At 42.8% G+C, this 26,096-nt stretch overlaps 1 protein-coding gene across 1 annotated transcript; it reads right to left on the reverse strand.

The window, feature by feature from the left end:
* Positions 1-453: 453 nt before the first annotated feature.
* Positions 454-24,561, reverse strand: TRARG1 (trafficking regulator of GLUT4 (SLC2A4) 1). The gene is made up of 3 exons (XM_023503708.2): positions 23,485-24,561; positions 6,599-6,731; positions 454-2,135 (listed from the first exon to the last, which is right to left on the reverse strand). Exons 1-3 carry the CDS (start codon positions 23,866-23,868, stop codon positions 2,119-2,121), a joined length of 534 nt encoding a protein of 177 aa, XP_023359476.1. The 5' UTR covers positions 23,869-24,561; the 3' UTR covers positions 454-2,118.
* Between the last annotated feature and the right edge of the window lie 1,535 nt (positions 24,562-26,096).

Here is a 26,096-nt window from a genome sequence, read left to right on the forward strand (position 1 = left end):
ACTCAGTATCCTTGTTGGCATCAGCCACATTTGGGACTGGGTTTCACATCTGGGCACAGGAAGCCGACTAGTAGGATTTCAGGCCCTTTTCCCTGGGCTCTCACCTGCTTTGATGTGTCTGAGATTCCTTCAGCTGGAAACAAAGTCTTTCCTTCCTTCCATTCACAGAATTCAAGTAAACCTAAAAGTGGACTCACCACCCTCCTATTAATGGCTTGCTTTTGGTCTCCTAACAGTTTCTGGTCAATAGGATATGGAAGGGAGGGACACGTACTGATTTTGGTGGGGGGATTTCTCCCTTTCCTGGGAATGCCCACAGATGTTGGTTGAGATCAACTGTCTTGGAGGTTTACCAGTCATGGTTCACTTTAGTTCATTCCACACTCTGTGAAAATACAATATCTTCTTCTAACAGGCTGGTTGTAAGCCCACACCTGCTTTTTTGGACTTCCCTGGGTATGAAGAATTCATTGATGAGCATCGATGAGCTCTTGAAAACTCTTGAAAATGATGATCCAGTCTCTCTATACCTTGTTTTATACAGAGGAGGTCACACAGTTGAGATCCCTCAACTATCTAAGATGATAAAAACCCTTTTTCTCTTACTAATTATAAATAGCTGTTCCCGAGGAGCTGTCTCAAGCTTCAGACAAAAAGACAACAGAGAGAAATAGAATAACCCACTAAAATGAAAAATACAAATTGTTTCTGCAATCATTTGCTTATTGTTAACCTGCCCTGGTAGTGGGAATATTCCTCATCAGAAGCTTCCTACTTCGAATGTCTAGTTCATTTCCCTGTCCCTGAATTTTGCATTTATTGATATATTTATATGTTCTCTTTTTTTTAATGGACTATAAGCTCCTTGAAAGTGGGAAATATTTCTTTTGGTCATTTGTATTCCCAACCATTAGCATCGTTCCTGATTGATTAAGTACATTCCCATTGCTGAGAAGAAATTAGGGTAAACCTAAAGGAAATTCATCAACATACTCAAAAAGAAATGTCATCTGTCATTTCTCTACCTTTCTCCTTTTGTTTGGGGATGGGGAGGAGATCATTTCTTGGGCTACCTGGAACAGATCGGTTCTGGTCCAGGAAATATAGGAGAATATAGGGAGGTACTGGGATGGATGGATGAGGTCCTCACACATTATTTGGTCACTGATCTTAAATCAGCTTCAAGCCCATTTAAAATGGAATGTTTTCCAAACCTGATATGTCTGGAACTGAATTTCAAAGCTACTTAGTTCTCTAGGGTTAGATCCTTCACACAGCACCCTTGGTTTGGGGGATGGAGAAATCGGCATTGGTCTCATATGATAGTTTCCCTCCCTGTCCAAATTGGCTCCATAGGATTTTCTGGCTGCCCTGGGAGTCTGCTCCGCCTGTGTCAGCCCCATCCTCACAGCTGTCTCTGAGCTCTGTGGTGCTGAGTTCAGAGGAATGAAAGGGCAAAGGAGTGGGGGTGGGGAGGGAGGAGGTGGTAGAATAATGCATGCAAATGGTCTTTTTTTTTTCATCAAAAATACAAAAAACAAAGTCCCTCTCCTTGTCTCCCCTGCTTCTCGTGACCATATTCAGGTCTATGTTCACATCCAGAGGAGCCTTGTAATGCTTCACCAGGCCTTCACTTTTCTGACCTTCCTGACTTTGGAAGCATATTTCTTCTTTGTCTGGCAGTTTCAGCTTGTTGGTTGAATTATATTATTGGCTGATTAAAAGGCAAACAAACAAAAACCCAATGATTTGGGCAAAAAAAAAGTCAGAAAATTTCCACCAGATATTTCCCTTTGTTTTTCAGTTTTGAAAATAAATCTCCTTTCCCCACATTTTTTGGTTACTTCTTGTCCTTTCCCAGTGGGTCCAGGTTAAAGTAATCACTGCAGATTATTGTTGTTGTTTCTCCTTGAAATCCAAGGCCTTTTCTCAGTTCACGGTTGAGTGAGTAGTTTAGGGGGTGTAGCATCACCACGCAAGGACTTGGGGAATAACTGCATGCCCTCCCCAAGATGGATGATGCAGAAGATGAGTGGTCGGGGGCCTCCTCAGTTTACTGGGGAATCCAGTCAAGGGGGCACCTAACACAGTGCCTGCCTCTTTCCAGAAATTCTTGGGCTAATTCTTCTTAAAGACTGTAAGAGAAAAAAAAAGAAACATTCAGGAGCAGAACCCTAAAAAGGGGATCGATCTGACTTCTCTGGGCCTCAGTTTTACATCTGCAAAATGAGAACGTTAGAATAGATGTCCAGGTCTTTGGAGTAGTTTTTGTTGCATTGTTTTTGTTTGTATTTTGTTGTATTGTTTGTTTGTTAGCTAAAGCCATCAATAACAAGGGAGAAGAGTCCCTGGCTGTGTGACTCTAGCCTCTCTGGGCCTCCCCTATAAAATCAGAGGCTTGGGGGGAAAAGAAAAGGAACTGAATGCAACATAATTATTATGGCCCATGGTGGCCCTGAAGAAGAGCTGAGAATATGTGCCTCCCTCCCTCGTTTGTGGAGCTGAGAGAGGGATGAGGAATAATGTTCCTTTCGGTTTCTGTGTTGACTGGTTTTTCTAAAATGCTTTTCCTGCCTTCTCTTTAAGTATTTATTGTAAAAGATGGTTTGCTGGGGAGATGGAAAAACCAAACATTGATAAAAAATTAAAATGGATGCGTTCAATCAACTCCAGTTTAAAAAAAAAGAAGAAAATGAAAGAATTGGACCAAAATATCTCAGGGGTCTCTCAATCTTGCACCTTGTGACTCATTTTCTTTATCTATAAAACACAAAGACTATTTCCATCGCCTACTACACAGAACTGCCTGGAAGAAGGCATTGTATCAAGCCGGATCAGATTGTGAACTAAGACTTTGATAACGATGCCTTCTGTGGAGGGTGAGATAGGACACTCAGCTGCGTGCGGTCTGTTCTCTTTTGTACATTGCGTGCTAACTGGTCCCCCAGTGACCACGAGTAACAAATGTGCCTCCCCACGTGCCCAGCTTACTGCCAGAGAGCGATCTGTTTCCCAAGGGAGAGGAGAGCCTCATTGATGCTTCCAGTTTGTTTATTTAAGATTTCACAAAAGTAACGTCCATCCTTATTTGTCACATAAGTTAAGCCACAAGGAAGGCAGGCTTCAAAGAGAGGTATATAGAGAGATCTAGGAGCCTGTTCTCCATTTGGGTTCTTGGGCCCCATAGTATTAGGAGATCTAAAACTGGAAGAGATTTCAGAGATCATCCTGACCCTCATTTTAGAAAGGCCCAGAAAGGATGGTTTCCTCAATTCACTTTCCATAGAACTGCCTAATTGATATTCCTAAAACCGACTCTTGTCTTTCCCCACCCTCCCTCAAAAATTTTCATCTTCAGTAGCTCCCATTTATCTCTAAAATAAAATACAGAATCCTCAGCCTAGAATTTAAAGCTCTCTCACCTTACTTCCCCTCTATACACTCTCCTTTCCAGTCAAGCGAACCCACCTATTGGACCACATACATAACAATCAACCTCCCACCTCCACACCTTTGCAGGAGTTCTTCCAGGTCTGGAAAATTCTTCCTTCAACCTCCCAGGATCCCCTAAGGATAGAAACTGGACTTGGGATTTCATTAGTACAGGGAACTCCCGGGGGAGGGAACTCCCTTTACCAGTACAGTATAGCAACCTTCTTGTAAGTTATCATTTTGGAGTGTTGTCTGGAGCACTGAGGCACAGCAGCCTGCCCAGCAGGAGAAATCCAATATGTGTTAGGGGTGAAATTTGAATCCAGATCCTCTGGCCTTCAGAACCCAGATAGCTCTCTGTCCACCAGGCCAAAATGCCCGGCTTCCTTCAGAGCCCCATCCTTTCTTCTGGTAAAGTTTTTCTCCTTTTCTCCTCAGTTGTTTGCACCCATTCCCTCTCTCAATGATTTTGTATACATTTGTATTTTCTTATCTTGGCACTGGTAGCCTCCCCGAGCAGAATGTCGACTCCTTTAGGGCAGGGAGCCCAAAGTACCCAATATAGGGCTGTAATAAGTGCTTGTAGAACTGAATTAAATTGAATCTCTTAAAGTCACACTAATATTAAATAATAATATATAATAAATAGCAAAGTCAAGATTTGAATTCATGTCCTGCATCTACTAATCCAATGTTTTCTACTGCACTCCAATTAATCTGTATCTCCAGGGCCCCCATTGGAGAACTGTGGTGATAGTCATCTTCTTATTAGCTTATGAAAGGGTGGCCGGTCACCTTCTGGTCAGTAAAGAAGAATGACTGAGCTGGGGGCCCTGACAAAGATGGGGTCAGTCAGCTCAGTGGAACACTCCGTCCAGTAAGAAACAGTCTAATGGAAAGAGTGTGACTCTGTTAAGTGCTCTCAGCCTCAGTTGTCTCATCTGTGAAATGGGAATATTAACAATCACTCTCCCCACCATCTGAAGGGGAAATGGCTAAGAAAGTGGTTATTTATGTAATGGCAATGCAGAGAGAAGGGTAGGGATGGAGAGAGAGTATGCATTAGAGCCATCATGAGGAAGAGATGGGCCTTTGGCTCTGCCCTCGGAGCCCTGGAGTCTCTGGGCTTCCATTCCCCCATCAGGAAGAGATTGATGTTAGTGTCTCCTGGCACCACAGGAAGGAAATTAGCTACTCAACAGCAACTGTTCCAACTCCCTGAATTTGCAAACGCTGCCAGCCTCTCCACATTCAGGCCCCGCTCTGCTCTCTGTACGTGACACGACTTTTGTAACAGTGGGCGTTTTCACATCACTTTTAGGTTTGCAAAGGATATAGCAGACAGTTTTCTCATTTTGCCCTCCTGACAACTCTGTGAGGAAGGGACATGTGATCATCCCCATTTTATAGATGAAGGAATTGAGGCTCAAAAAAAGTTAACTGATTTGCCATATAGCTGCCAAGTGACAGAGGCTAGAATTTGAACCCAGTCCAATTCCCTCCAAAGTCACTTTTTCCACTGGTTCTGTTCTGTAGATAATACCTTTATGTATGGTGGACTTTCCAATTCTCATATTGCTTTTTGCTTCTCAAGAAGAATTATCCCCATTTCACAGATAAGAAAACTGAAGGATATCACAGATAAGGAAGCAAAAGAGTGAAATATTTTAGGACCATAGGATTTGGAGCTGGCAGAAAATTTGGAAGTCTCAGTGTCCTAGAATCCTAGAACTGAAAAGATCTTCTTAAGCCATCTATTTCAGTTTACAAATTTATTTATACTTATATATATTTATTATAAACTTATATTTTATTATAAATATATTATATATTGTCAAATATATTAAATATTTACATATAAATAATATAATATAAATATTATATGTAAATATAAATAAGATATAAATAATATGTACATATATTATTTATACATCTTATATATTTATTATAATTTAGTTTATCCTGTAGTTTACAAAAAAGGAAGCTGAGGATCTAAGTGACTTAGGCAAGGTCACACAATACAGCAATGCATCTCAATACATAAAATCTTATGTTTAAGAAAAATCCCTTGGAAGTTGGAATGGTGCATGAATGGATGGATGGATGGGTAAATGAAAAAAGCATTTATTAAATTCTTAAGTTATATCAAGCACTGTTTTAAGTCCTAGGAATACAAATATAAAAGTGAATCTACTGCCTGCTTCTGCAGTTAGGAGACCACACATGTAGGGAAGTGGTAGCCACAGAGGGATATTTTGGTTTGGAAAGTTATGAGAATGGGCAGTGGAGTCATTGGAAAAGAGAGGGACAGCCGGCTTCAGTCCACCTTCTACAAGAAGCCTTCCCCCAGTTCTTAATTTTAGTGCCTTCCCTCTGTTAATTATCTCCTGTTTATCCTACATAGAGTTTTCTTTGTATGTACTTGTTCACCTGTTATCCCCTCCCATTAAAATGTAAGCTCCCAGAGGGCAGGTACTGACTGTTGCCTCATTTGGGATCCTCATTTCTTAGCACAGTGCCTGGCGCATATTAAGTGCTTAATCAACATTTATCAATTGATTGATCTGGATTCAAATCTCACCTCTGATAAATACTGCTTGTGGGACCCAGGTCCAATCACTGAAATGTGCCAGGACCTTAGACAGCTCCCTCAAACAATAAGGGCACAATTAGGTGTTCATGTGCATCTATGGAAGTTTCTCCATTAGAACTTCCCAAATACCAATGAAATCACAGGTCTGATTTTTTTTTTAACCCAGACCACCCAGTCCAGCGATAATAACAATCACTACCTCCATTATTGCATTGATGAAGCACTTTAATATGTTACCTTGTTTATTCCTCACCACCTGTGATATAGGTGCTATTATTCCCTTCATTTTCTCCCCAGGTGAGGCACCTGAGCCTCAGAGAATTTCAGTGATTTGCCCAGGCTAAGTGGGTGAGACAAGAGACCTTGCTGTTACCCATGCACACAGGACCACCCTGAACACCTTAGAGAGCTCCCAAGTGTGTGACTCATTCAGAGTCTCCACCCTCACTTGCCCACTGCTTTCTGAGGGTCAGGGATCTGCATTTGGGGGTCTCTCTTTCCTCTCTGCTGGTCTAGACCTCAGGTGTCTACAAGGTGGGTTGGAGGACTCCCAGCAGCCTTTGGGAGGCTCACCTGTGAAGTTGACAGACACATAGATGACGACGATGAGGATTCCCAGCACAACGCAGACGATGCTGAGCAGTCTTGCCAGGCGGCCCAGCCTCCTGGCCCCATCCAGGTCTCCCTGCTGTACACTGCCTCTCGACTGGGAAGGAGAAAAGGCAAGAAAAACAGGTCATCTGCTGAGCAAGACAGTCACCACTTGGACAACCCTGGACACAGCCTTGGCTCTAACCTGTACTACCCTCCTGTGTTCCTGGAGTAAAGAGAGGTTCAGCATCAAAGGGTGGAAATGGGGCCCTTAAAGGGCTGAACTCTGCTATCCCAGGACCTTCATTCCTCTCCCAGTCCTTCCTCTTACTGCTCATGTGACCCTGGATAAGTAACTTTTATCACAGAGAATAGCAGGGACCTTGGAGAGCAGTGAATCTAACCCCTGATTTTAAATTGGGGAAATTGAGGCACAGAAGAGATTTACACAGGATCACACAGCTAGTTAATGCCTGAAGTTGGGTTTGAACCAAGATTTTCTTGAATGAGTTCAGCACTCTATGCAGCCTCTGTAAAATGAAAGGATCCAACCACTTACTACTTGCATGATCTTGGATGAATCATTTTACATCTCTCAAATGTAATTTCCTAATTTAAAATGAAGGGAATTGAACTCAATGACTCCAAAGGCTCCTTTCAGCTCCAGGTCTATGCTCTTATGGATCCTGAGGGTGGAGGATGAAGTTAGTAAGGAGGGCACTGTTCTGGGATTTCCTCTATGAAGGAAGAAAACAAACACTTAGTTTTTTTCAAAATAATCAAGTAATCATATATTTTTAAAAAGCTCTAAATCATTATTGATAGAAATGCAAATCAAAACAACTCTGAGCTAACACTTCATACTTGTTAGATTGGTTAATATGACAGAAAAGGAAAAGACAAATGTTGGAGATGTGGGGGAAAAATTTTGAAGAGAAAGAAATAAGCATTTATTGTCTACTATGTACCGTTATTTTTTGTTATACATGTTAAAATATATGTTAAATTCAATATGTGCAAACATATTTATACAATTCTCTTGTTGCACAAGAAAAATCAGATCAAAAAGAAAAGAAAATGAATAAGAAAACAAAATGCAAGTGAACAACAACAAAAAGCGCGCAAATGCTATGTTGTGATCCACACTCAGTCCCCATAACTCTCTCTCTGGCTGTAAATGGCTCTTTTCATCACAAGATCATTGGAACTGACCTCATTCATCTCATTGTGGAAAAGCATCATGTCCATCAGAACTGATTGTCATAGTGGCAGCCCTTTTTGTAGTGGCCAGAAACCGGAAATTGAATGGATGCCCATCATTTGGAAAATATCTGAATAAGTTATAGGATATGAATGTTACGGAATGTTATTGTTCTGTAAGAAACGATCAGCAGGAGGATTTCAGAAAGGCCTGGAGAGACTTACACGAACTGATGCTGTGTGAAGTGAGCAGAACCAAGAGAGCAATGTACACAACTTCAATATTATACAATGATCAATTCTGATGAACATGGTTCTTTCCCACAATGAGATGATCGAGGTCAGTTCCAATGATCTTGTTATGAAGAGAGCCATTTACACCCAGAGAGAGGACTGTAGGAACTAAATGTGGATCACAACATAACATTGTCACTCTTTGTTAATTGTTTGCTTGCATTTTTGTTTTCCTTCTCAGATTTTTAAAAAATTTCTAGATCTGATTTTTCTTGTGCAGAAAGATAACTGTATAAATATGTACACATATGTTGGATTTAGCATATACTTTAACATATTTGACATGCATTGGACTACCTGCCATCTAGGGGAGGGGGTGGGGGGAAGGAGGGGAAAAGTTGGAACAGAAGGTTTTGCAAGAGTCAAAAGTTGAAAAAATTACCCATGCATATGTTTTGTAAATAAAAAGATATAATTTTTAAAAAAGATAATTGATTGTCATATAATATTGCAAAGAAACACTTATTAAGTACCTACTACATGCCAGACTAAGTGCTTTACAAATCCAGTCCCATTTGATAATCACAAGAACCCTGGGAGTTAGGTCCTGTTATTATTGCCATTTTATAATTGAAGAAACTGAGGCCAAGAAAAGTTGTGACTTGCCAGGGTCACACAGCTAAGATGTATCTGAGACCAGATTTAAACTGAAGTCTTCCTGATCTGCCCATACTTCCAATGGAGTCCTTTCTAATCCCTTGGAATACTGAGGTCCTCTTTCATTCCCCTAAGTCATTTAAAGGGACTGTGCTGCCCCAGGGAAGGAGGGAATGGAGTCAGTGTGTTATGGTGGAGAAAGCTCTGCACCTGTTAGTAGAAGAGACCCAGCTTTGTATTCTGGGAATGACCACAGACAAGTCACTGAACCTCTATAAAATCTCATCTATAACTTAAGGATCTTGGGTTCTTGAAGCTGTCAGAGACCCTAGAGGCCATATCCAGTCCAACTCCTTTTTACAAAGGACAAACTGAAACTCAGGAATGTTCAGAGACATCACACACAGTCAGGAAGTGTCAGTAATGGAATTTGAACGTAGGTCCAGAGTCAATCCTCTTTCCACTGTATCTACAGAATTCATCTTAGTGGATTTTAGTGAGAATCAAAGGAAATTTGGTTTAGGGTCCAGGCCATTGAGCTGGAGCTGGAAGAAAACTCAGAGACCATCAAACCTAGCCCTGTCCTTTTACAGTTGAAGAAACTAAGTCCCAGAGAAGTGAAGGGATTTGCCCAGTGTAACAAGTGGCAGGCCCTACATTGGGTGAAAGCTCTCTGGAAACATGACAGGAAACATGACAATATTAGCACAATTTTCTCTGTGCTAAAAACTCATTTTATGTTTCCTGTCATGTTTCCATGTGCAGGCTGGACTATACTAGCATTCTCTGTCCTCTGTCCAGCCTGAGTTCAGCCTGCACATGGTGCTTCAGGTCAGTTCAGTCATTTTTCAGTCGAGTCTGACCCTTTGTGATCCCTTGGGGTTTTCTTGGCAAAGACACCAAAGTAGTTTTCCATTTCCTTCTCTAGATCATTTTTTCAGCTGAGGAAACTGAGGCAAACACTGTTAAGTGACATGCCCAGGATCACACAACCAGTAAGTCTCTGGAACAAGACTGAAACTCAAGAAGATGAGTCTTCCTGCCTCTATGCCTGGTGCTCTATTCACTGCATGACCTACTTGCCCAATATTTTGTGCTTAGTTGATGCTTATTAAGCCATAATATGGTATGGACCTGAGTGTCATCAACAATTCATGTCTGCTGTGAGCACAGCTTTAGGGTCAACTGAGGGAATATCTACTGATTGCAAGAGATGAGATTTCTGCTGAAGGAGGGCCTGCAACGGCCATCATTAACGTTTAGTACAATTTGAACTGGGGCACATGAGGTCCCTTTATTGGCACGGAAGCCTAGGCTGGCACCGAAGTAAATGCCCGCACTCTCCATCTGTACATGGAAGAAATCTTTTCCCGTTCCCTCTGGTGAGTTGACCCAGCTGTAGCTGCTGAAACTCTGTTTAAGTGACATAATCGTGATCATGAAATACAAGATCCTGGTTTGGTGACCAATCATAGTAACTTAGACATTCTTTCAACAAATGAGACCAAGAGATCCAGGAAAGTTACAGGTTTAGAGGGAAAAAAATCCTCTCTCTGATGTTATTTCCCGTGTGACCTTAGCAGATTTGTTTAAGTATTGCCACCTGATTTTTCTCATAGACAAAAATGAAATGTTTGGATCAAATAACTGCTCCAGTCCCTTCCACTCCTATAGTTAGAAGACAATCTAACATGGAAATGTTAGATTCCATGATTCCACGTGTATATTTGATCTCATATTCCTTACCTTCTCAATGGATGGGGGGAAGAAGAGAATATGGAACATAGCTGACACAGTGCAATGAGCTCTAAGTTCAGAGTCAGTTCAAAATCAGCCTCAGATATTTATTAGCCGTATTATCCTGGCTGGGCAAGTCACTTAACTTGTTTTGCTCGTTTTGTTCTCTTTGCCTCAGTTTCCTCATATGTAAAGTAAGGATAATAGCACTTACCTCCCAGGGTTATTGTGAGGACCAAATTAGATAATAATTGTGAAACACTTAGTACAGAGCGTGGCACAAAGTAGGCACTGTATAAAGGTGAGTTATTATCACTAACTATTCAGGTCCCTTTCTCCACTTGAGAAGACTAATTGGGAGTGCTGAGATCCTGTGAGAGGCCTTTGCCCCGGAGCAGGCAGTGCCTTTCCAGGGTGTCCCTTCTTAAACTTCCCAGCCGGATAAAAGGATGGAAGATTTAGAGCTGGTAGGCAGGACTTTGGAAATCATTGCATCTAGGAAAGCAGACAAAAAGTGAGACCCAAAGAAGTGCTATCACTTGCAAAAAGAGGTGCCATCATGGAGTGTGTAGCTAAGCTGGGATTTGAACCTCCAATTTCAAATTCAGTGATTTTTCCACTACTCCCCCCCCCCCAATGCCTCATCAATGCTGTCTTTCATGGAGCTTTCTCTGATTACTTTCCTCTCCCCCACAGTAATTCCTTCCTTTCCCTTGTGTTTACTATGTCTGTATCTTGTATCTACTCACAGCATCATATAGATCTAAAACTAGGAGGATTTTCCAAATCTAGCCTCACTTTTTTCTTCTACAGATGGGAAAATGAAAGGAGGGGAAGCTAAGTGGTGCAGTAGATAGAGCACCAGTCCTGAAGTCAGGAGGACCTCAGTTCAAGTCTAGTCTCAGGCACTTAACACTTCCTAGTTGTGTGACCCTGGGCAAGTAATTTTACCTCAAGTGCTTCAGCTAAGAAAAAAAATGAGAAATTCTATATGAAAACTAAGGGGAAAAAAGCCAGGATTCAAGGTACAGAACAAAGATCTAGAGCTGAAAGGAACTGCAAAAAGTCCATTCAACAAACAACAGCAACAGCAGCCACTCCTAATCTCGAAAAAGCTTTCCACCGACTTAACTAAACCCACTAAAAAGAGTGGAAGGTCTCCTCTTCTGAGTCTATTCCCCAGAGAGGTGTTATCAGCGAAGGGCTGAGGGCTGCTAGGAGAGTCTGAGGTTAATTTTGTGGCCAGATAAGCCTTTACATCAAAATTAAGGAGAAGGAATGAATCATTTATATTGTCCAAGCCACTCATCTAATGCAATCTATTTGTTTTACATTTAGGAAACTGAGCTCCAAGGAGGTTGAGTTCAAGGCTTGGCACAATATCACCCAAGTAATAGAGCCAAGATTTGAACTCAGGTCCCATGAACTCGGGTTGCCTCCCACTGCAGTACTCCTCCCACTGCACCATGTGCACATTTGTTCCTTCCCTCTCTCCAAAATATAAACTCCTCAATGATGGTGATTGCTTCATGTCTTTATCACCCCAAACACTGGCCCAGAATAGGTATCTACTAAATGCTTATTAATGGATCATTGATTGACTGGTTTGAGGGAGGAGGGGAAAAGCCCAACCTCTCACTCCAAGACAGGATTTGGGGGTTTAAAACATTTTATCCCCTTGGGACTTTATACCATTATCCTAAGTATCAAGAAACTGAACAGTGTCGTTGCACTCTGCTCTGTGCTTGTAAACCCTTAGCCAATTCCCAACCACCACAAAAAGCTAGAGAGAAAGCAAGTCCAGGAGTTGGGATCTCAAACCCAGGTCTCCTGAATAGAAGTTGAAGTGTGAGAGGCGTGGGGTGGGGATCGATAGATGACTTTCTTAAAACCCATTTGGTGGAAGGATATCAGGGACCTGGTGGAAGGATATCAGGGAGTGACATGAGCATGAAATAAGCTGTCGAGGTGAACCCCACAGTCTGGGGCATCCAGAGGAAAGCCTGGTGAGTGCCTGAACATGGTGGCTAACTTAAGCCCTGCCTCTTCCATACTTCTCTTGGAAGGTTTAGCTGGCACAACGATGAATGTTGACTTCAAGCCTTGAGGAGCCTTCCACATTAATGCCTCTGACCTGTAGCTAGAGATGGTATCTGTGAGGAACAAGGCTCTGTCTCATCTAAACTTTGCACATTTGCAGACATTGTATAAATTCAAGAATCAATGAGCACTGACCATGAGACATAATCTATTCATCAGTGACACAGAGAAGAGCCTGCTTCTGCCCATGTATTGTGTGAACTTAGATAAGTCACAACCTCCTGGAGCCTCAGGTTCCTCATCTGAAAGATAAGGTAGTGAATGGCAAATAGTGTAAAGGATCCTTCCTGTTCTATGCTCTGTGGGCTTATTAATGTGAGGCCGATTAAGGTCTCTGTCCTCCTGTGAGGAGCAAATGAGAATGGATAGGGCATTACTTTATAAAGAGAAAATGCTGACATTATAAGTGACTCGCTCATTCCCCTTAATTTTGATGTAAAGGCTTAATCTGGCCACAAAACCAGCCTCAGACTCTCCCAGCAGTCCTCAGCCCTTCCTCAGCCCTTTACTGATAACACCTCTCTGGGGAGTAGACTCAGAAGAGGAGACCTTCCACTTTTCCCCAGAGGGTTAGTAAGTCAGTGGAGAAAGCTTTTTGGAGATCAGGAGTGGCTTTTGTTGGTCCTTGTTCTTCTTTCTCAAAGAGGATCGTGACATCAGGGAGATGTTGTCATGACATACAAGTAAATTGGATCTGAGTGAGAGAGAGAACTGTGCAAGGTCACCAGCCTCACTTTCCTCTCCTGAGCCCTCTGGGTCCAATGGCCAGATGTAGACCAGGATGACTGGAAATGGCCCTGAATGCATTGGGAGATCTTGGCCTTTTTAAGCTAAGGTCTTTAACGAGTCTCAGTTTGACTGAGGCAATTACAAATCATTAATTAAGGGTAGGGAAGAAATGAGGCAGAGAATGGCTTCTTCTCCCTACACCGAAGGAGGTTTAGAACCACTTTTCTTTCCAGAAAGACTGATAGGACAACTATCCATGTGTCCTATGCTATATTGACTTTTTTGCTATTATTCATAGGTGAGACTCCACCTTGAGCCTTCATTAGCAGATACTATCACTCCCTCCTCACCTCTGCCTCTTAAAATTTCTAACTTTCCTCAAAGCTTAGCTCAAGTGTCTCCTTGCAAATGGTCCCCCCAGATGCTATGTCTCCCCCACCATTATCATGTTTTTATTTTGTACATATCCTCATATATTCACTTATCCCCTTAATAAGGTAAGCTCCTTGAGAGTAAGGTCTATTTCATTTTTATCTTTGGGTCCCTAGTACCTAGGACAGCGCCAGGCAAGTAATAGGTTCTTAAGAACTATTAGTTGACTGGTTGATTTGATAGAAGACAATCTTACCTAGAAAACATTCTCTAGTCCAGATAACATCTGTCGGGCTTTATTATTATTATTATTATTATTATTATTATTACTTTTAACCCAAGAGGTCTAAAAGCTGTATTTATTATTTTCTTGTTTGGCAAGAGGGATGTAAGCAAGGATCATAATATTTGGCTTTTTCACCCCAGATGTCTTGTTTTCCATTGCTTCATTTCTTTAAAAAAAAAAAAATTATAGCTTTTTACTGACAAAACATATGTGTGGGTAATTTTTCAGCACAGACCCTTGCAAAAACTTCTGTTCCAACTTTTCCCCTCCTTCTCCCTACCTTCTCCCCTAGTTGGCAAGTAGTCCCATACATGTTAAATATGTTAAAGTATATGTTACATCCAATATATGTATACATATTTATATAGTTATCTTGCTGCACAAGAAAAATCAGCTCTAGAATAAAAGTAAAAAACCTGAGAAGGAAAACAAAACTCATTGCCTTCATTTTTAAGTCTAGAGGAGCGTGTTTTGGACTTCGAATCAGGATAACATAAGTTTAAATTCAGCTTCAAGCATTTACAGGCTGCATAGTCATTTAACCTTTCTCAGCCTCAATTTACTCATCTATAAATTGAAGATAATACCAGTTATCAGAGTTTGAGGATCAAATGGAATAATGTAGGTAAAGCATTTTGGAAATCTCAAAGAACTGTATTTCTTAGTGTTTGTTATTATAATTGTGGTGGTTATTTGGAGCTGGATGAAACCTTAGACGTCACAGAATGTCACTCTTTCATTTCACAAAGTGGGAAATGAAGGTCCTGAATGTTTAATGATCTGTTCGTGGCCACACAGTGAGCAGCAGGACTAGGGTTGACACATAGACCCCCTGACCCCAACTAGCTCTCTTTCCATAGCTCCCGAGCCTTTTTTTTATGGGAAGGGGATCTTTTCCTCTCTTGCCTTGTGTTAAACATGATAGAACTTGGGATCCCACGTGTTGCCCCAGACACCTGTTCTCCCTATTCTTCCTTAGCTTCCCTTCCTCCCCCTACCCCCTACCATTTTTGTTACAGATTCACTAGGGAGCTGCCAGCCAAGCATGAAGCAGGCGGTTAAAGAATGCTTTTTCACCCCGGGGTGTTGCCAGCAAAGTACGGTCTGGGTTTGGGGATTATTCCCACCTGGAGAGCAGCCAGCCAGGCCCGCACCTCTGCGGCACTTTCAGCCTTCCCCTGTCGTCAAGGAACCATCTGGACTGGCCAACAAGAAGCAGTGAAACTGCAGGAGCCCCTCACCTGTCCAAAACTGGTCTGGAGTCTCCACAGAAACAGGACATTCAGCTAAATATTGCAAGCCCTGTCAGGGAAAAGCCAATGGGCCTCTGCTCTGAAGGGCTTTAACTTCTTCTATAAAGTGGGAGAGGGAGCACTAGATTGCTAGGGTCCCTTCTGACTTTGCTATAATGTGCCCTAATAACAGCTAGCATTTATACAGAATTTTAAGGTGAAAAATGATCTCATTTGATCCTCACAACAGCCTTTTGCTTGTAAGTGATGTTCTTAGGTCCATTTTACAGATGAGTAAACTAAGGCCGGAAGAAGTTAAAGGCTCTTTCCTGACTCCAAGAATAGAATTCTGTCCACTGTACCACCCGACTACTCTTCCAAAACATTCTGATTCTTCTCTCCCGTGGAGCAATAAGCTCCCTTGAGGAAAGGAATTATTTTTTTTTCTTGCTATATATCTAGCCCAGTGATGGTCCCATGATGGTTGTCAATTGAGTGACTGATCCCGTAATTTGTGGGATTGAGGGGGAATCCAGAGTTGGCTTGAACTGGGTGACCACCTTACCCACTAACTCTAGCCTCTCCTCCCTGATTCTGTAGCCCCCTCTCCTCCCTCCTTCACATGACCCATCTAAGAATCCTCTCACCTCCTTGACAACCCAAACAGCCTCCTGTCAGAGTGTGTGAGAGCACTGCGGAGCCCTCAGGGAATGGGCAGCTTGGAAAGAGCTGACAGATGTGTGGGTTTTGTAGAGTAAATGGAGCTTGCTTAAACTCTCCCCAGATGCTCTCCATCCAAGTCAGCCCCTCTTGGTTTTTACCCACCTGCCATCCCTCCTCATAATTCCTTGAATTATTTTCTGCCTCTGGTGATGTGGAGGAAGTTCCCGGTGCAGTGAATGGGCTCCCCCCTCCCCTTGCACCGGAACCTGGCTTTTTGGAGGATCTATAGTATGAGAGAATAGTTTTAGAAACCGACCCCTGAGTCCAGTGGCCTCATTTTGCAGATGAGTCCCAGAGAGGTCGAGTGGCTTGCCTTGCTCTCCTTACAGGTTGTAAGCATCAGTATGAGGATTTGAACCCAAGTCCTCCCATGCAAATGCCTCCTACGTGTGTGCTCCACACCTGGTGCTGTTCTTTCTACTACACTGTAATCTGGAAGAGAATTACGGGAGGACAAGAGGGAGAGGCAGGCCAGTAGGAAGGGAAGGGAATAAGCTTTTACAGGATGCCTACTATGTGCAGAGACTGTAAAGTGTTTTTAAAAGAAACATTGTCTCATTTGAGAGGTAGTAATGCACTAGACGTCAGAGGATCTGGGTTTAAATTCCTTCTTTGTCTCTTGAATCTACCTCTGGATGGTGGGAGAAATAAGAGCAAGCTCCCTGCCTTTTGGGCTTTCCACACCAGCTAGCTTGTTCTTCACTGTATTCACCTTTAATTAGAGGGGATATTGTGTTAAAACAGGCGGCCAAAGGATCTGAGTTCAAATTCTGCTTGCTAGCTATGGAAGGGTCACAATCTATCTCAGGGATAAAAGCACCACACCAATGAGATCATATATGCAGCTGAGTATCCAGACACTTTCCAGCTGGAGTCGGGGGTATTTTTTTCTTTCTTGGGCTCCATCCAACCCCTCTACCCCGCCCCCAGTTAATGTGTTGGAGAGTTGGGAATATAACTGCAGCCATTTGATGCTATGTGTATGTACAGAGTGGAGAGAGCTGAAGAGAGCCATGAACAGACTTTCTCAACCCACAAAGAAGACACATTCTTCCTACCCATCCTTAAATCTCTTAGATTCAGGAAAATCCAAATGCATCAATGGTGCCCTTTGGAGGAATTGGGATTTCACCGAGGAAAGGAGCAAGGAGGCTGCGTTAGACATGGAATAATGAAAATAAGCTGCAACAAAATAACTGTATGGACTTGTATACATATATTGTATTAACATATATTTTAACATATTTAACATGTATTGGTCAACCTGGCATCTGGGGGAGGGGGTGGGGAGAAGGAGGGGAAAAGTTGGAACAGAAGGATTTGCAACTGTCAATGCTGAAAAATTACCCATGCATATAACTTGTAAATAAAAAGCTATAATAAAAAAAAGAAAATAAGCTGCAAAAGAATTAAACATCTGTCAAGTGCCAAACACTATGGTAGGTGCTGGAGATACAAAGACATAGTTTCTACTCTCAAAGAGAACATGTATATTGGATAACACACTGGGCTCAGAATTAGCAAAATCTGGATTAGAATTCTGCTTTCGATGCCTACTGTCAAGTCATTTAGACTCAGTTTTCTCACCTGTGAAATGGGGATAATCACAGGACCTGCTTCTCAGAATTTTTTGGAGGATTAAATGAAGTCAGGTGTGTATCACTTAGCGAACTTTAAATGTCAAGTGTCGTTCTCATTGGGAGAAGCAATGATATGGCGTTGTGGCTAGTAAGCTGGCCTTCAAGTCAGAAAGAACTGGATTCAAGTCTTTTTTTCACACATACTGGCTGAGTGGTTGGATAATCTCATTGGTGTGGTGCTTTTATCCTTGAGATAGATTATGACCCTTCCATAGCTAGCAAACAGAATTTGAACTCAGATCCTTTGGCCGCCTGTTTTAACACAATATCCCCTCTAATTAAAGGTGAATACAGTGAAGAAAAAGCTAGCTGGTGTGGAAAGCCCAAAAAGCAGGGAACTTGCTCTTATTTCTCCCACCATCTAGAGGTAAATTCAAGAGACAAAGAAGGAATTTAAACCCATCACTTCTCTTAGTGCACTAGGGATGAAAAAACTGAGATTTGAAGAGGTTTAAATGACTTGCCTATGTTCACTCTGCTAGGTAAATATCAGAAGTTGGATTTGAACCCAAATCTTTTGAACTTCAAAGCTTAGGAGGAGACTGTTTTTATAAGAAGTTGTGTAAAAGAAAATTCAAATTACCTGGTGGCCAGAAATTCTGGTGATAAGCCTTTACGAACTCATTTAGGCTGGTTCTTGGTTAAAAGACTTATAAAGTAAGCCTAACATCAGTCTAATTAATTTAACTGTCTTATTTATTTATCTAATTAACTTAATTATATTTGTCAATAAGTCATTCATTAATCATGGACTCTGTGCCATGTCCTGGACTGGGTACTGGGGGTATGAACACAAGAATAAAATTATCATCCCACCTTCAAAGACCTGTCATTTGGGGGTGGGGGTGGAACACTGTACAAAAAAAGATTCAAGGAAATTCCAAAAGTGAGGAATTAACAGCTGTGGGGGAGAGGGGAAAGGCTTCCTCTAGGAGTTGGCATTTGGGCTGAACTTGGAAGAGGATGAGGAATTGTGCTAGGCGGAGGCAAGAAATGATGGCGTTCTAGTCATGAGGGACAGCCTGGGCAAGGGCATGGAGACGGGAGACCATGCCGTGCTGAGAAACAGCAAGGATCACTTTGGCTGGAACTTAAGAGTGCATTAAGGAAAATACTGTTCAATAAGTTTGAGAGGCAGATTGGAGCCAGGTTGGGAAGGCAAATAGAGGAGTCTGGATTTTGTAGTAGAGGCTACTGAGAACAACAGCTGGAGCTTCTTAAGCAGATACATGGCATGGTGAGACTTGTGCCTTAGGAATATCAGTCACTGGACACAGAGGCATTAAAGGGGAGAGGAAGGCTCGTAGTTGTGAAAACCTACTCACATCGCACATGGGTGAAATAGTGAATAATATATCTATGTACCATGAAGGGTACAGCACCCTCCAAAATCTATAAAGAAATAAGGGAGGGTACTAGGTGGTGCAGTGGGAAAAGCACAAGCAGAAGGACTTGGGTGCAGGTGTAAATATATATTATATATAATATATTACATATATATCCATGTTTAATTGTGGTTTACTTCAGGAAGGTGGAAATGAAAGGGGAGGAAAAGAATAAAATAAAAAGTGCACAACAGAGAACAAAAGAATAAACTACAAGAAAGTAAAGAAAAGCTGGACAGCCATGAATATGTCTTCTATCATTATAGAAACAACTTGAGAATTCTAGAAATGGAGATTTATTGTTACATATTTTGAATCTTCCCGGATCTGCTGGGTGCATGTTTTTTCTTTTCTGTTTTTCTTTTTCTATTTTATTTTTTTCTTATTTTGTATTTAGCTTTAAATAAATCAAAAAGAGTAAAATAATGAGAATATCAATCACTTTAATGTGTGAAGGATGAACTGGAGAGGAGAGACACTGGGTGCAAGATATCCAATTAGGAGATTATTTCAGTGGTTTAAATGAGAGGTGTCCTGTACTAAGGTACTTATAGTGTGAGCAGAGAGGAGACAGATGCAAGAGTGATTGAATAAATGGAGTCATCATGATTTGGTTGATGCCTGGATATGAGGTTTGAACAAGAATAAAGAGTTAAAGATGACAATGAAATTGGGAACCCAGGAGAGTGGAGGAATAGTCGTATACTTCACATACTCCAAATATACTCCAAAATACTCCAGACAGGGATTTTAGGGGAAAGAGTGAGTTTTGTGGGGAGAGACAATGAGCCCTGTTTTGAACGTGTTTCGTTTGACAAACTTGTGGGACATCCATTTAGAAATATCCAATAAGAAGTTGATAGTGTCAGATTGGAGATAAGGAGGGATGGGAGCTGGAAGTTATATGAGCAGAAATTATAAGTGAACCTATAGGAACTGATGAGATTAAGACAGAGAGTAGAGGAGAGAGAGAAGAGGACCCAGGTAAGAACCCTGGATTCTTGAAGAATGAGATCTAACCAATAATCCCTCCAAGGATACAGAACAAACAGAATGTCTAGAGACTTAACAGAACCAAGACGGCAGTATCATTAAAACCCAAGAAAGGGAGAGTTATCAAGAGGACTATGTTAGAGAAATATGAAAAGTGAGGAACAGGCCATTGGGTGTGACAGATAAAAGATCACTGATAATTTTCTATTGAGTGGTGAAGTTGAGAGCAGACTGTAAGAGCTAATAGCTAGCATCACACAGCACTTTATAAATATTATCTCATTAGATTTCACAACAGTCCTAAGAGGCAATTTCTATTCTTATCCCCATTTTACAGATGAAGAAACAGAAAGGGATTAAATAATGCCTCAAATCATACAACTAGTAGGTGTCTAAGGGTAGGTTTGAATTCAGGTCTTTCTGACTCCTAATCTACTGACTACTGTCTTCTGTCTACTTTGGGTCTCTTATCATAGTGCACTACTTGACTGCTTCAGAGACAAGGGAGAAGGAGAAACGTCACCACTTCATTAGAAGGGGGACCAAAGGCGATAATGAAAAGGAGAATAAGGGCATTTTTTGTTTCAACTAAAAGTAGCTTGGTTCTGCTGCTTGCCCCACCCCAGAAGAAGGAGCTAACAATACCCCCACATACACCTTCCATCCTTCCCCCCACCTGACCGAGTCAGATGCTCTAAATATGGTGATAAGTGCCTACCTTTTCTTTTTCCCTCTCTGCTCAAAAGATTTGCATGTTTGAGTCAGTAGACATTTGCTCTAGACTCATCCTATGGACAGCTCCTCTGGGAAACTGGATTTTTTTTTCCCGAACCAGTCCAAAGAAATCCTGTCTTGTTGTTTGTTTCTTCCTCCTGTCTGAAACTCTAATTCCAAATTCGATGACTGTCTCCTTGAAAGTGGAAGATGAGTCTGAGCACTTTTTTTTCTCCAGGTGAAAAGCTGAACCCCACCCCCCCTTTTTTTTTTACAACAACCGTGATCCAGTGAAAAAATTGGTGCACTGGAAATCGGTAGATCTGGTTCAAATCCTCACCCTAGCACTTTCGACTCCGTGATCTGATGCAAGGCTGTTCAGTTCTTTGGCCTCGAGCTGGCTCATCTATTTAGTGAGGGAATTGGACTACGTGATCTCTAAAGTCTTTTCTAGCTCCGAATCAATGATGCTACAACTGTATTAAGTAGAAAGTCCGAGTATTACTCCCATTTTGAAAATGAAGAAATGGAAACAGAGAGCTCTCACAACTTGCCCCTGGTCACAAAGTTAGTGATTTAGAGACAATAACAAAGCCCCTGTCTCTTGATTCCAAATCCAGTGACTATCCTTGACCCCAAACCTCCAAGTACCATCCAACTCAGGATGGGTGCTTGGGAGGGGGGGTGAGAGTTCAGTGGGAAGAGTACCTCTGGAGACATTTGGCATGAGTTCATGTCCTATCTCTTATGCTTATTTCCCGTGTGATCTTGGGTCAGTCATGTCACCTCAACCTCCTTGGGACAGCTGTCTCACCTGCAAAATGAGAGGGATTGGACTAAATGGCTTCTGAGGTCCTTTCTACTTCTAGATTTATGATTCCTTCCAACTCTGAGATTTGGGGTGCTCTTCAAGCCTCCATTTATCCTCTTTCCAGCACATAGCTCGTTTATCTGAGTTGGGGGTTATTTCTTTACCAAGTGACCCTTTCTCATGGCACTAGTATCCTCCTTCTGTCCAAGTGGATATGGATTAGGATCAGGGAGTCCTAAGGAAGTATCATATTCAGAGCATTCCACCAATGACCAAGACGTTTGTGTGTTGTTGTTGTTGTGTTTTTTTTTTTAATGGGGAATCCCTTCCCTGGGGAAATGGAATCAAAACCAAGCTCTTTGTGCCGCTCTCTGGGACGACTGCACCAGAAGGCAACTCAGTCCTTAGCTGGGAAGCTGCCACTAATGCACTTGGAAACCAGAAATGGAAAAGGCCTATTAGGTCATCCCATGCCATTCTCTGGGGTCCAGTTGCTCCCTGGTGGGGGTTGTTTATGTAAGTCTGTACTCCAGTAACTCATTGTACCTATGGGAGATTTCCTGGTGCATGGTTAGAACCCAGTCTAAGTGAGGGCTGCAAATTTTGCTAGCCTGGGTCTCTACTAGAAATGGGGCCAAACTTTTTTTTAACTATAATCCTGAACCTCTCAAAAATAACTGGAGGATCTGCATCCAGAAGACTGTCAGGACTGAATATGGATCACAACATAGTCCTTTTTTATTGTTGTTTGTTTGCTTTTTGGTTTTTTTTTCCTCATTTTTTCCCTTTTTGATCTGATTTTTCTTGTGTAGTATGATAAATGTGAAAATATGTATAGAAGAATTATATATGTTTAACACATATTGGATTATATGCTAAGGGAGGGGGTGGAGGGGAGGGAGGAAGAAAAATTTGGAACAGAAGGTTTTGCAAAAGTGAATGTTGAAAAACATCTTTGTATATATTTTGAAAATAAAAAGCCATTATTTTAAAAAAATGATGGGAGGATAAATTTCCCAACCCTGGGCACTGAAATGGGCAGCCTCCTCAATCATTCAGCAAAAGCATTTTTCAAAACAATCTGCATCCTCCACCCATATCTCTGATTTCATGCCCAGTGTGATTTAAAGCTGACTTCCCTCACTTTCTCTTGCTATCCTCCTCCTTTCCCTATAACCCTGCAGATACACAGAACATATAAGGTAAGCAAACCCTGACAGGATTTATTAGAACAAAATCAGATAGGCAAAGGAGAACTTTATTTTTGGTTCCCTAAAACCAAAATATACTTGTGTTGGGCTTAACTCGACTGGTAGACCCTAGATAGGGCACTTTCCCATTTTTTTGGTACAACTCTGAGTCAGGGTTTAAGGAGCTCTATGTCTAAGAGAAGCCATGAACATGACCACCACCCCTTGTACCCTGTCGGGAAATCGAACCAGGCTCAGGAAACCATCGCTTTGCACTTCTTGGTGCTTGAAGATTTAAAAAGCCAGATGAGGTCAGTGATACAAATATTTTACAGGTGTGGAAACTGAGGATCATAGTGCTAGGGCTGGAAGGGACCTCAGAGGCACTGCCACTTCATAGGAAACTGAGACCCAGGAAGGCTAAGTGAGTTACCGGAGGAGAAGGAACAAGCATTTATTAAGTGCCTGCTATGTACCTGACCCTGTGCTAAACACCTGGTTCTAGAAAGCTGGAAGAAACTTCATTGGCCATCTGGTCCAATCCCCTCATTTTATAGTTGAGGAATCTGATATTCAAGGAAGTTGGGTAATCTGGCCAAAGTTTTCCGAGTAGTGAGCAGCAGAGATGAGCCTTTAGCCCGGCTCCTTGGACTCCTCAGCCGGGGCTTTTTCCACTCCTGGACTACCCAGACAGTAACCACCAGAGCCAATATTCCAAGCCAGATCTGCCATATTCAGCATCCCTCCCTCGAGAATACCCCCCCAGGGCCTTCATCCATCTTTAACAAGTCTCTCAAAGAAAAAGTGGCAGCCGTATCATAGAAAGGCGAGTTTGGGACACTCCAAGCGGGAGGGTAACACTTACCATGATAGAAAAGATCAGGGGCACGATGTTCAGGGGCCACACAGGGCAAAAGCAGGTGAGGATGGCCAAGATGAGGTAATCCTTTGGCATCTCCTGGTCTTGGGCATTGGAGGTGGTGGCGATGGAGGATGCCCTCCGGGAGCTGACCCTGGAAGAAGAATGAGGGGTGGCCTCCAGGTGCCCCTCGGACACTGACTTGTAGGGGAGACTGTGACCGTTCTGCTCCATCTCCATGGCCCCTGAGAAGGACTTGGATGCCTTCAGAGACTTGTCATCCTTGTCCTCAAGCTTAGTGAGGAGTTTCTCTGTCTCCTGTGAGTCCAGGGGCAGGGCGATGCCGGGTTCCAAAGTCTTTGGAAACTGGGTCTCGGTGGTGTTTTCCATGGCTGCCTGGCTCCCCGGGTGGGCCAGCTCCTGACTCCGAGGCAGGTGGCACCGAGGCAACAGAGAGCGAGGAACCGGATGGGATGTCAGATTGCCATCCCTGGCCTGGGTCGAGCAGGAGGGAAATTGTTAGGGGATGGCCGAGCAGATCGGCCCAGCCCGGGCACCGGGGCACTGCCCGCTAGGGAGAGGTGAAGGTGGGAAGGCAGCCGGTTCAGAAAGCCATCTTTCCGTTTGCAGTTTGCTCACCGATCTCCTTCCTCTTGGCTGGAAGCGAATGCCTCTTATGCTAGAGCAATCTGCTGCTGCCAAGTGGAACAGTCCAGGCAGGGCAAACCAAGTTGGCAGCCAACTTTGCTGCTTTCTGTGTTGGAGCGCCGAGGGCGCAGGCAGGCAGGAGAAGCACTGGAGCTCAGGCAGGGATGGGCTCTCCCTGTGCTCGTGGCTCCCTCTTTGAAGGCGGGCAGCACAAGGAGCCTGGCATGTGGGTGGCTGTGCCCAAGCAGAGCCCCGCCAGCCTTTCCTAGCCCGCCTGTCCTCCCTCCTTCAGCCTCTTCTCCACTCCCCTCCACTCCCCCATCCATTACTCTTGTGAGGTTTTTAGTTTCTCATTCCAATTCCCTTTTCCCCAAAGGAGCAACCCCAGGCAATCGCTCTCGGCTGCTCTTGCCTCACTGGGGAAATACCCTCCCAAAGCCCAAATCACCTCCTCTCTCTCTCTCTCTCTCTCTCTCTCTCTCTCTCTCTCTCTCTCTCTCCCCCCATCTCTGCTGTTTCACTGCTGGACCCCCTCCATCTGTGTGTGTATGTGTGTGAGGAGAAGCCATAGTGGGGGAGGAGGGAACCGAGAGGGGGAAAGGAGAGCCAGACATGAGGATGCCAGAGTTTTTCCCCTGCTCTGTGCACTGACTTCTAGCTCAGTGGTCCTGGATACAATGGCAAGCTTGCTGCCAGCCCATTCATCTTTGTCCTGGCTTCCTAGGGAGAGGGCCTCCCTCCTCGGATGAAATTCGGGGGAGCAGCCTTGCTCTTGAGGTTGAGCTGAACAAATGACCTGGTACCTCTGGCCCGAGATTTCCCTTACTATTGATTATTAAAATGAACAGCAGTTGGTCTGAAATCCACTGACTAAACAAAACATGGAGCTGACAAGAATGTTTCCAAACACATCACTCATCCTGGAGTCTCCTGGACAGCAGGGCTCTCTCTCCCTCGCTCTCTCTGTGTCTCTCTGTCTCTGTCTTTCTATCTCTCTCTGTCTCTCTCTGTCTCTGTCTGTGTGTGTGTGTGTGTGTGTGTGTGTGTGTACTTTAAAGAGTACTATCTCATGGACTCAAAGGAGTTTAAGAAGAAACCTTTTAGTGGGAAATAAGAAAGGGAGTAGTTAAAGGAATATCTATCTTGGAAGTTGCCAAGGCAGATGCCAGAAGTTCAGCAGAAGATTCTCTCTGCACTGAGATACAGTGAAAAGAGTACCAAACATGAAATGATTAGATAGTTTAATTCCTGATTCTGATACTTTCTATATCTCAGTTTTCCCATCTGTAAAATGAAGAAAGCCTCTAAAGGTGTATTAACCCTAATCCTAGGAGAGCTAGCTATAGCTCACTTCAGTGACCATGTCCAAAAAGCTATAACTAGTAAGGGACAACCAGGAGTTTACTTCAAGGCACTGACATGGGTGTGGGGCATACTTCCTTCTCATGGCAACAGCTGCTCCTTCCTTCATCTCACATGCAGCCCTCATGACTTTTTGTTAGTTGATCACTCCAAGGTCTCTATCACTAGGGTTTCATTATTATGGAGCTCTTCTTTCCATGTTCTTTCCAAGTCCCACTGAGCCATAGGTGGCTTCTTCTCCAACTTCCATTCTTCTCCAACTTCCACTGCCATATTTACGGTGGAACTACCATCACTGTTTGTTAGCCAACCCTCTCCTATCCTCGATCTGCCAAACTAATTTCTTCCAGATATAAGGATTCCTAATTATAACTCTGAGGGTCAATATCACTCAGTATTACCCAAGCTCAGCATCCCTGACCTGTTGAACTGAGGGAGAAAGGGTTGCAGTAGAAACAAAATTAGACTTTTGAAAGAGCTGGATATCACTTCATCTAACTTACTTATTTTACAAATAAGGACACAGTAGCCTAAGGAAGGGAGGTGACTTTCTCATAAATGTCATAGAGCCTCACAAACTTATTAAGCTGAAAAAAAGAAGTTTTGGA

The sequence above is a fragment of the Sarcophilus harrisii genome, chromosome 4, assembly GCF_902635505.1.
Source record: "Sarcophilus harrisii chromosome 4, mSarHar1.11, whole genome shotgun sequence".
Lineage (NCBI taxonomy): Eukaryota > Metazoa > Chordata > Mammalia > Dasyuromorphia > Dasyuridae > Sarcophilus > Sarcophilus harrisii.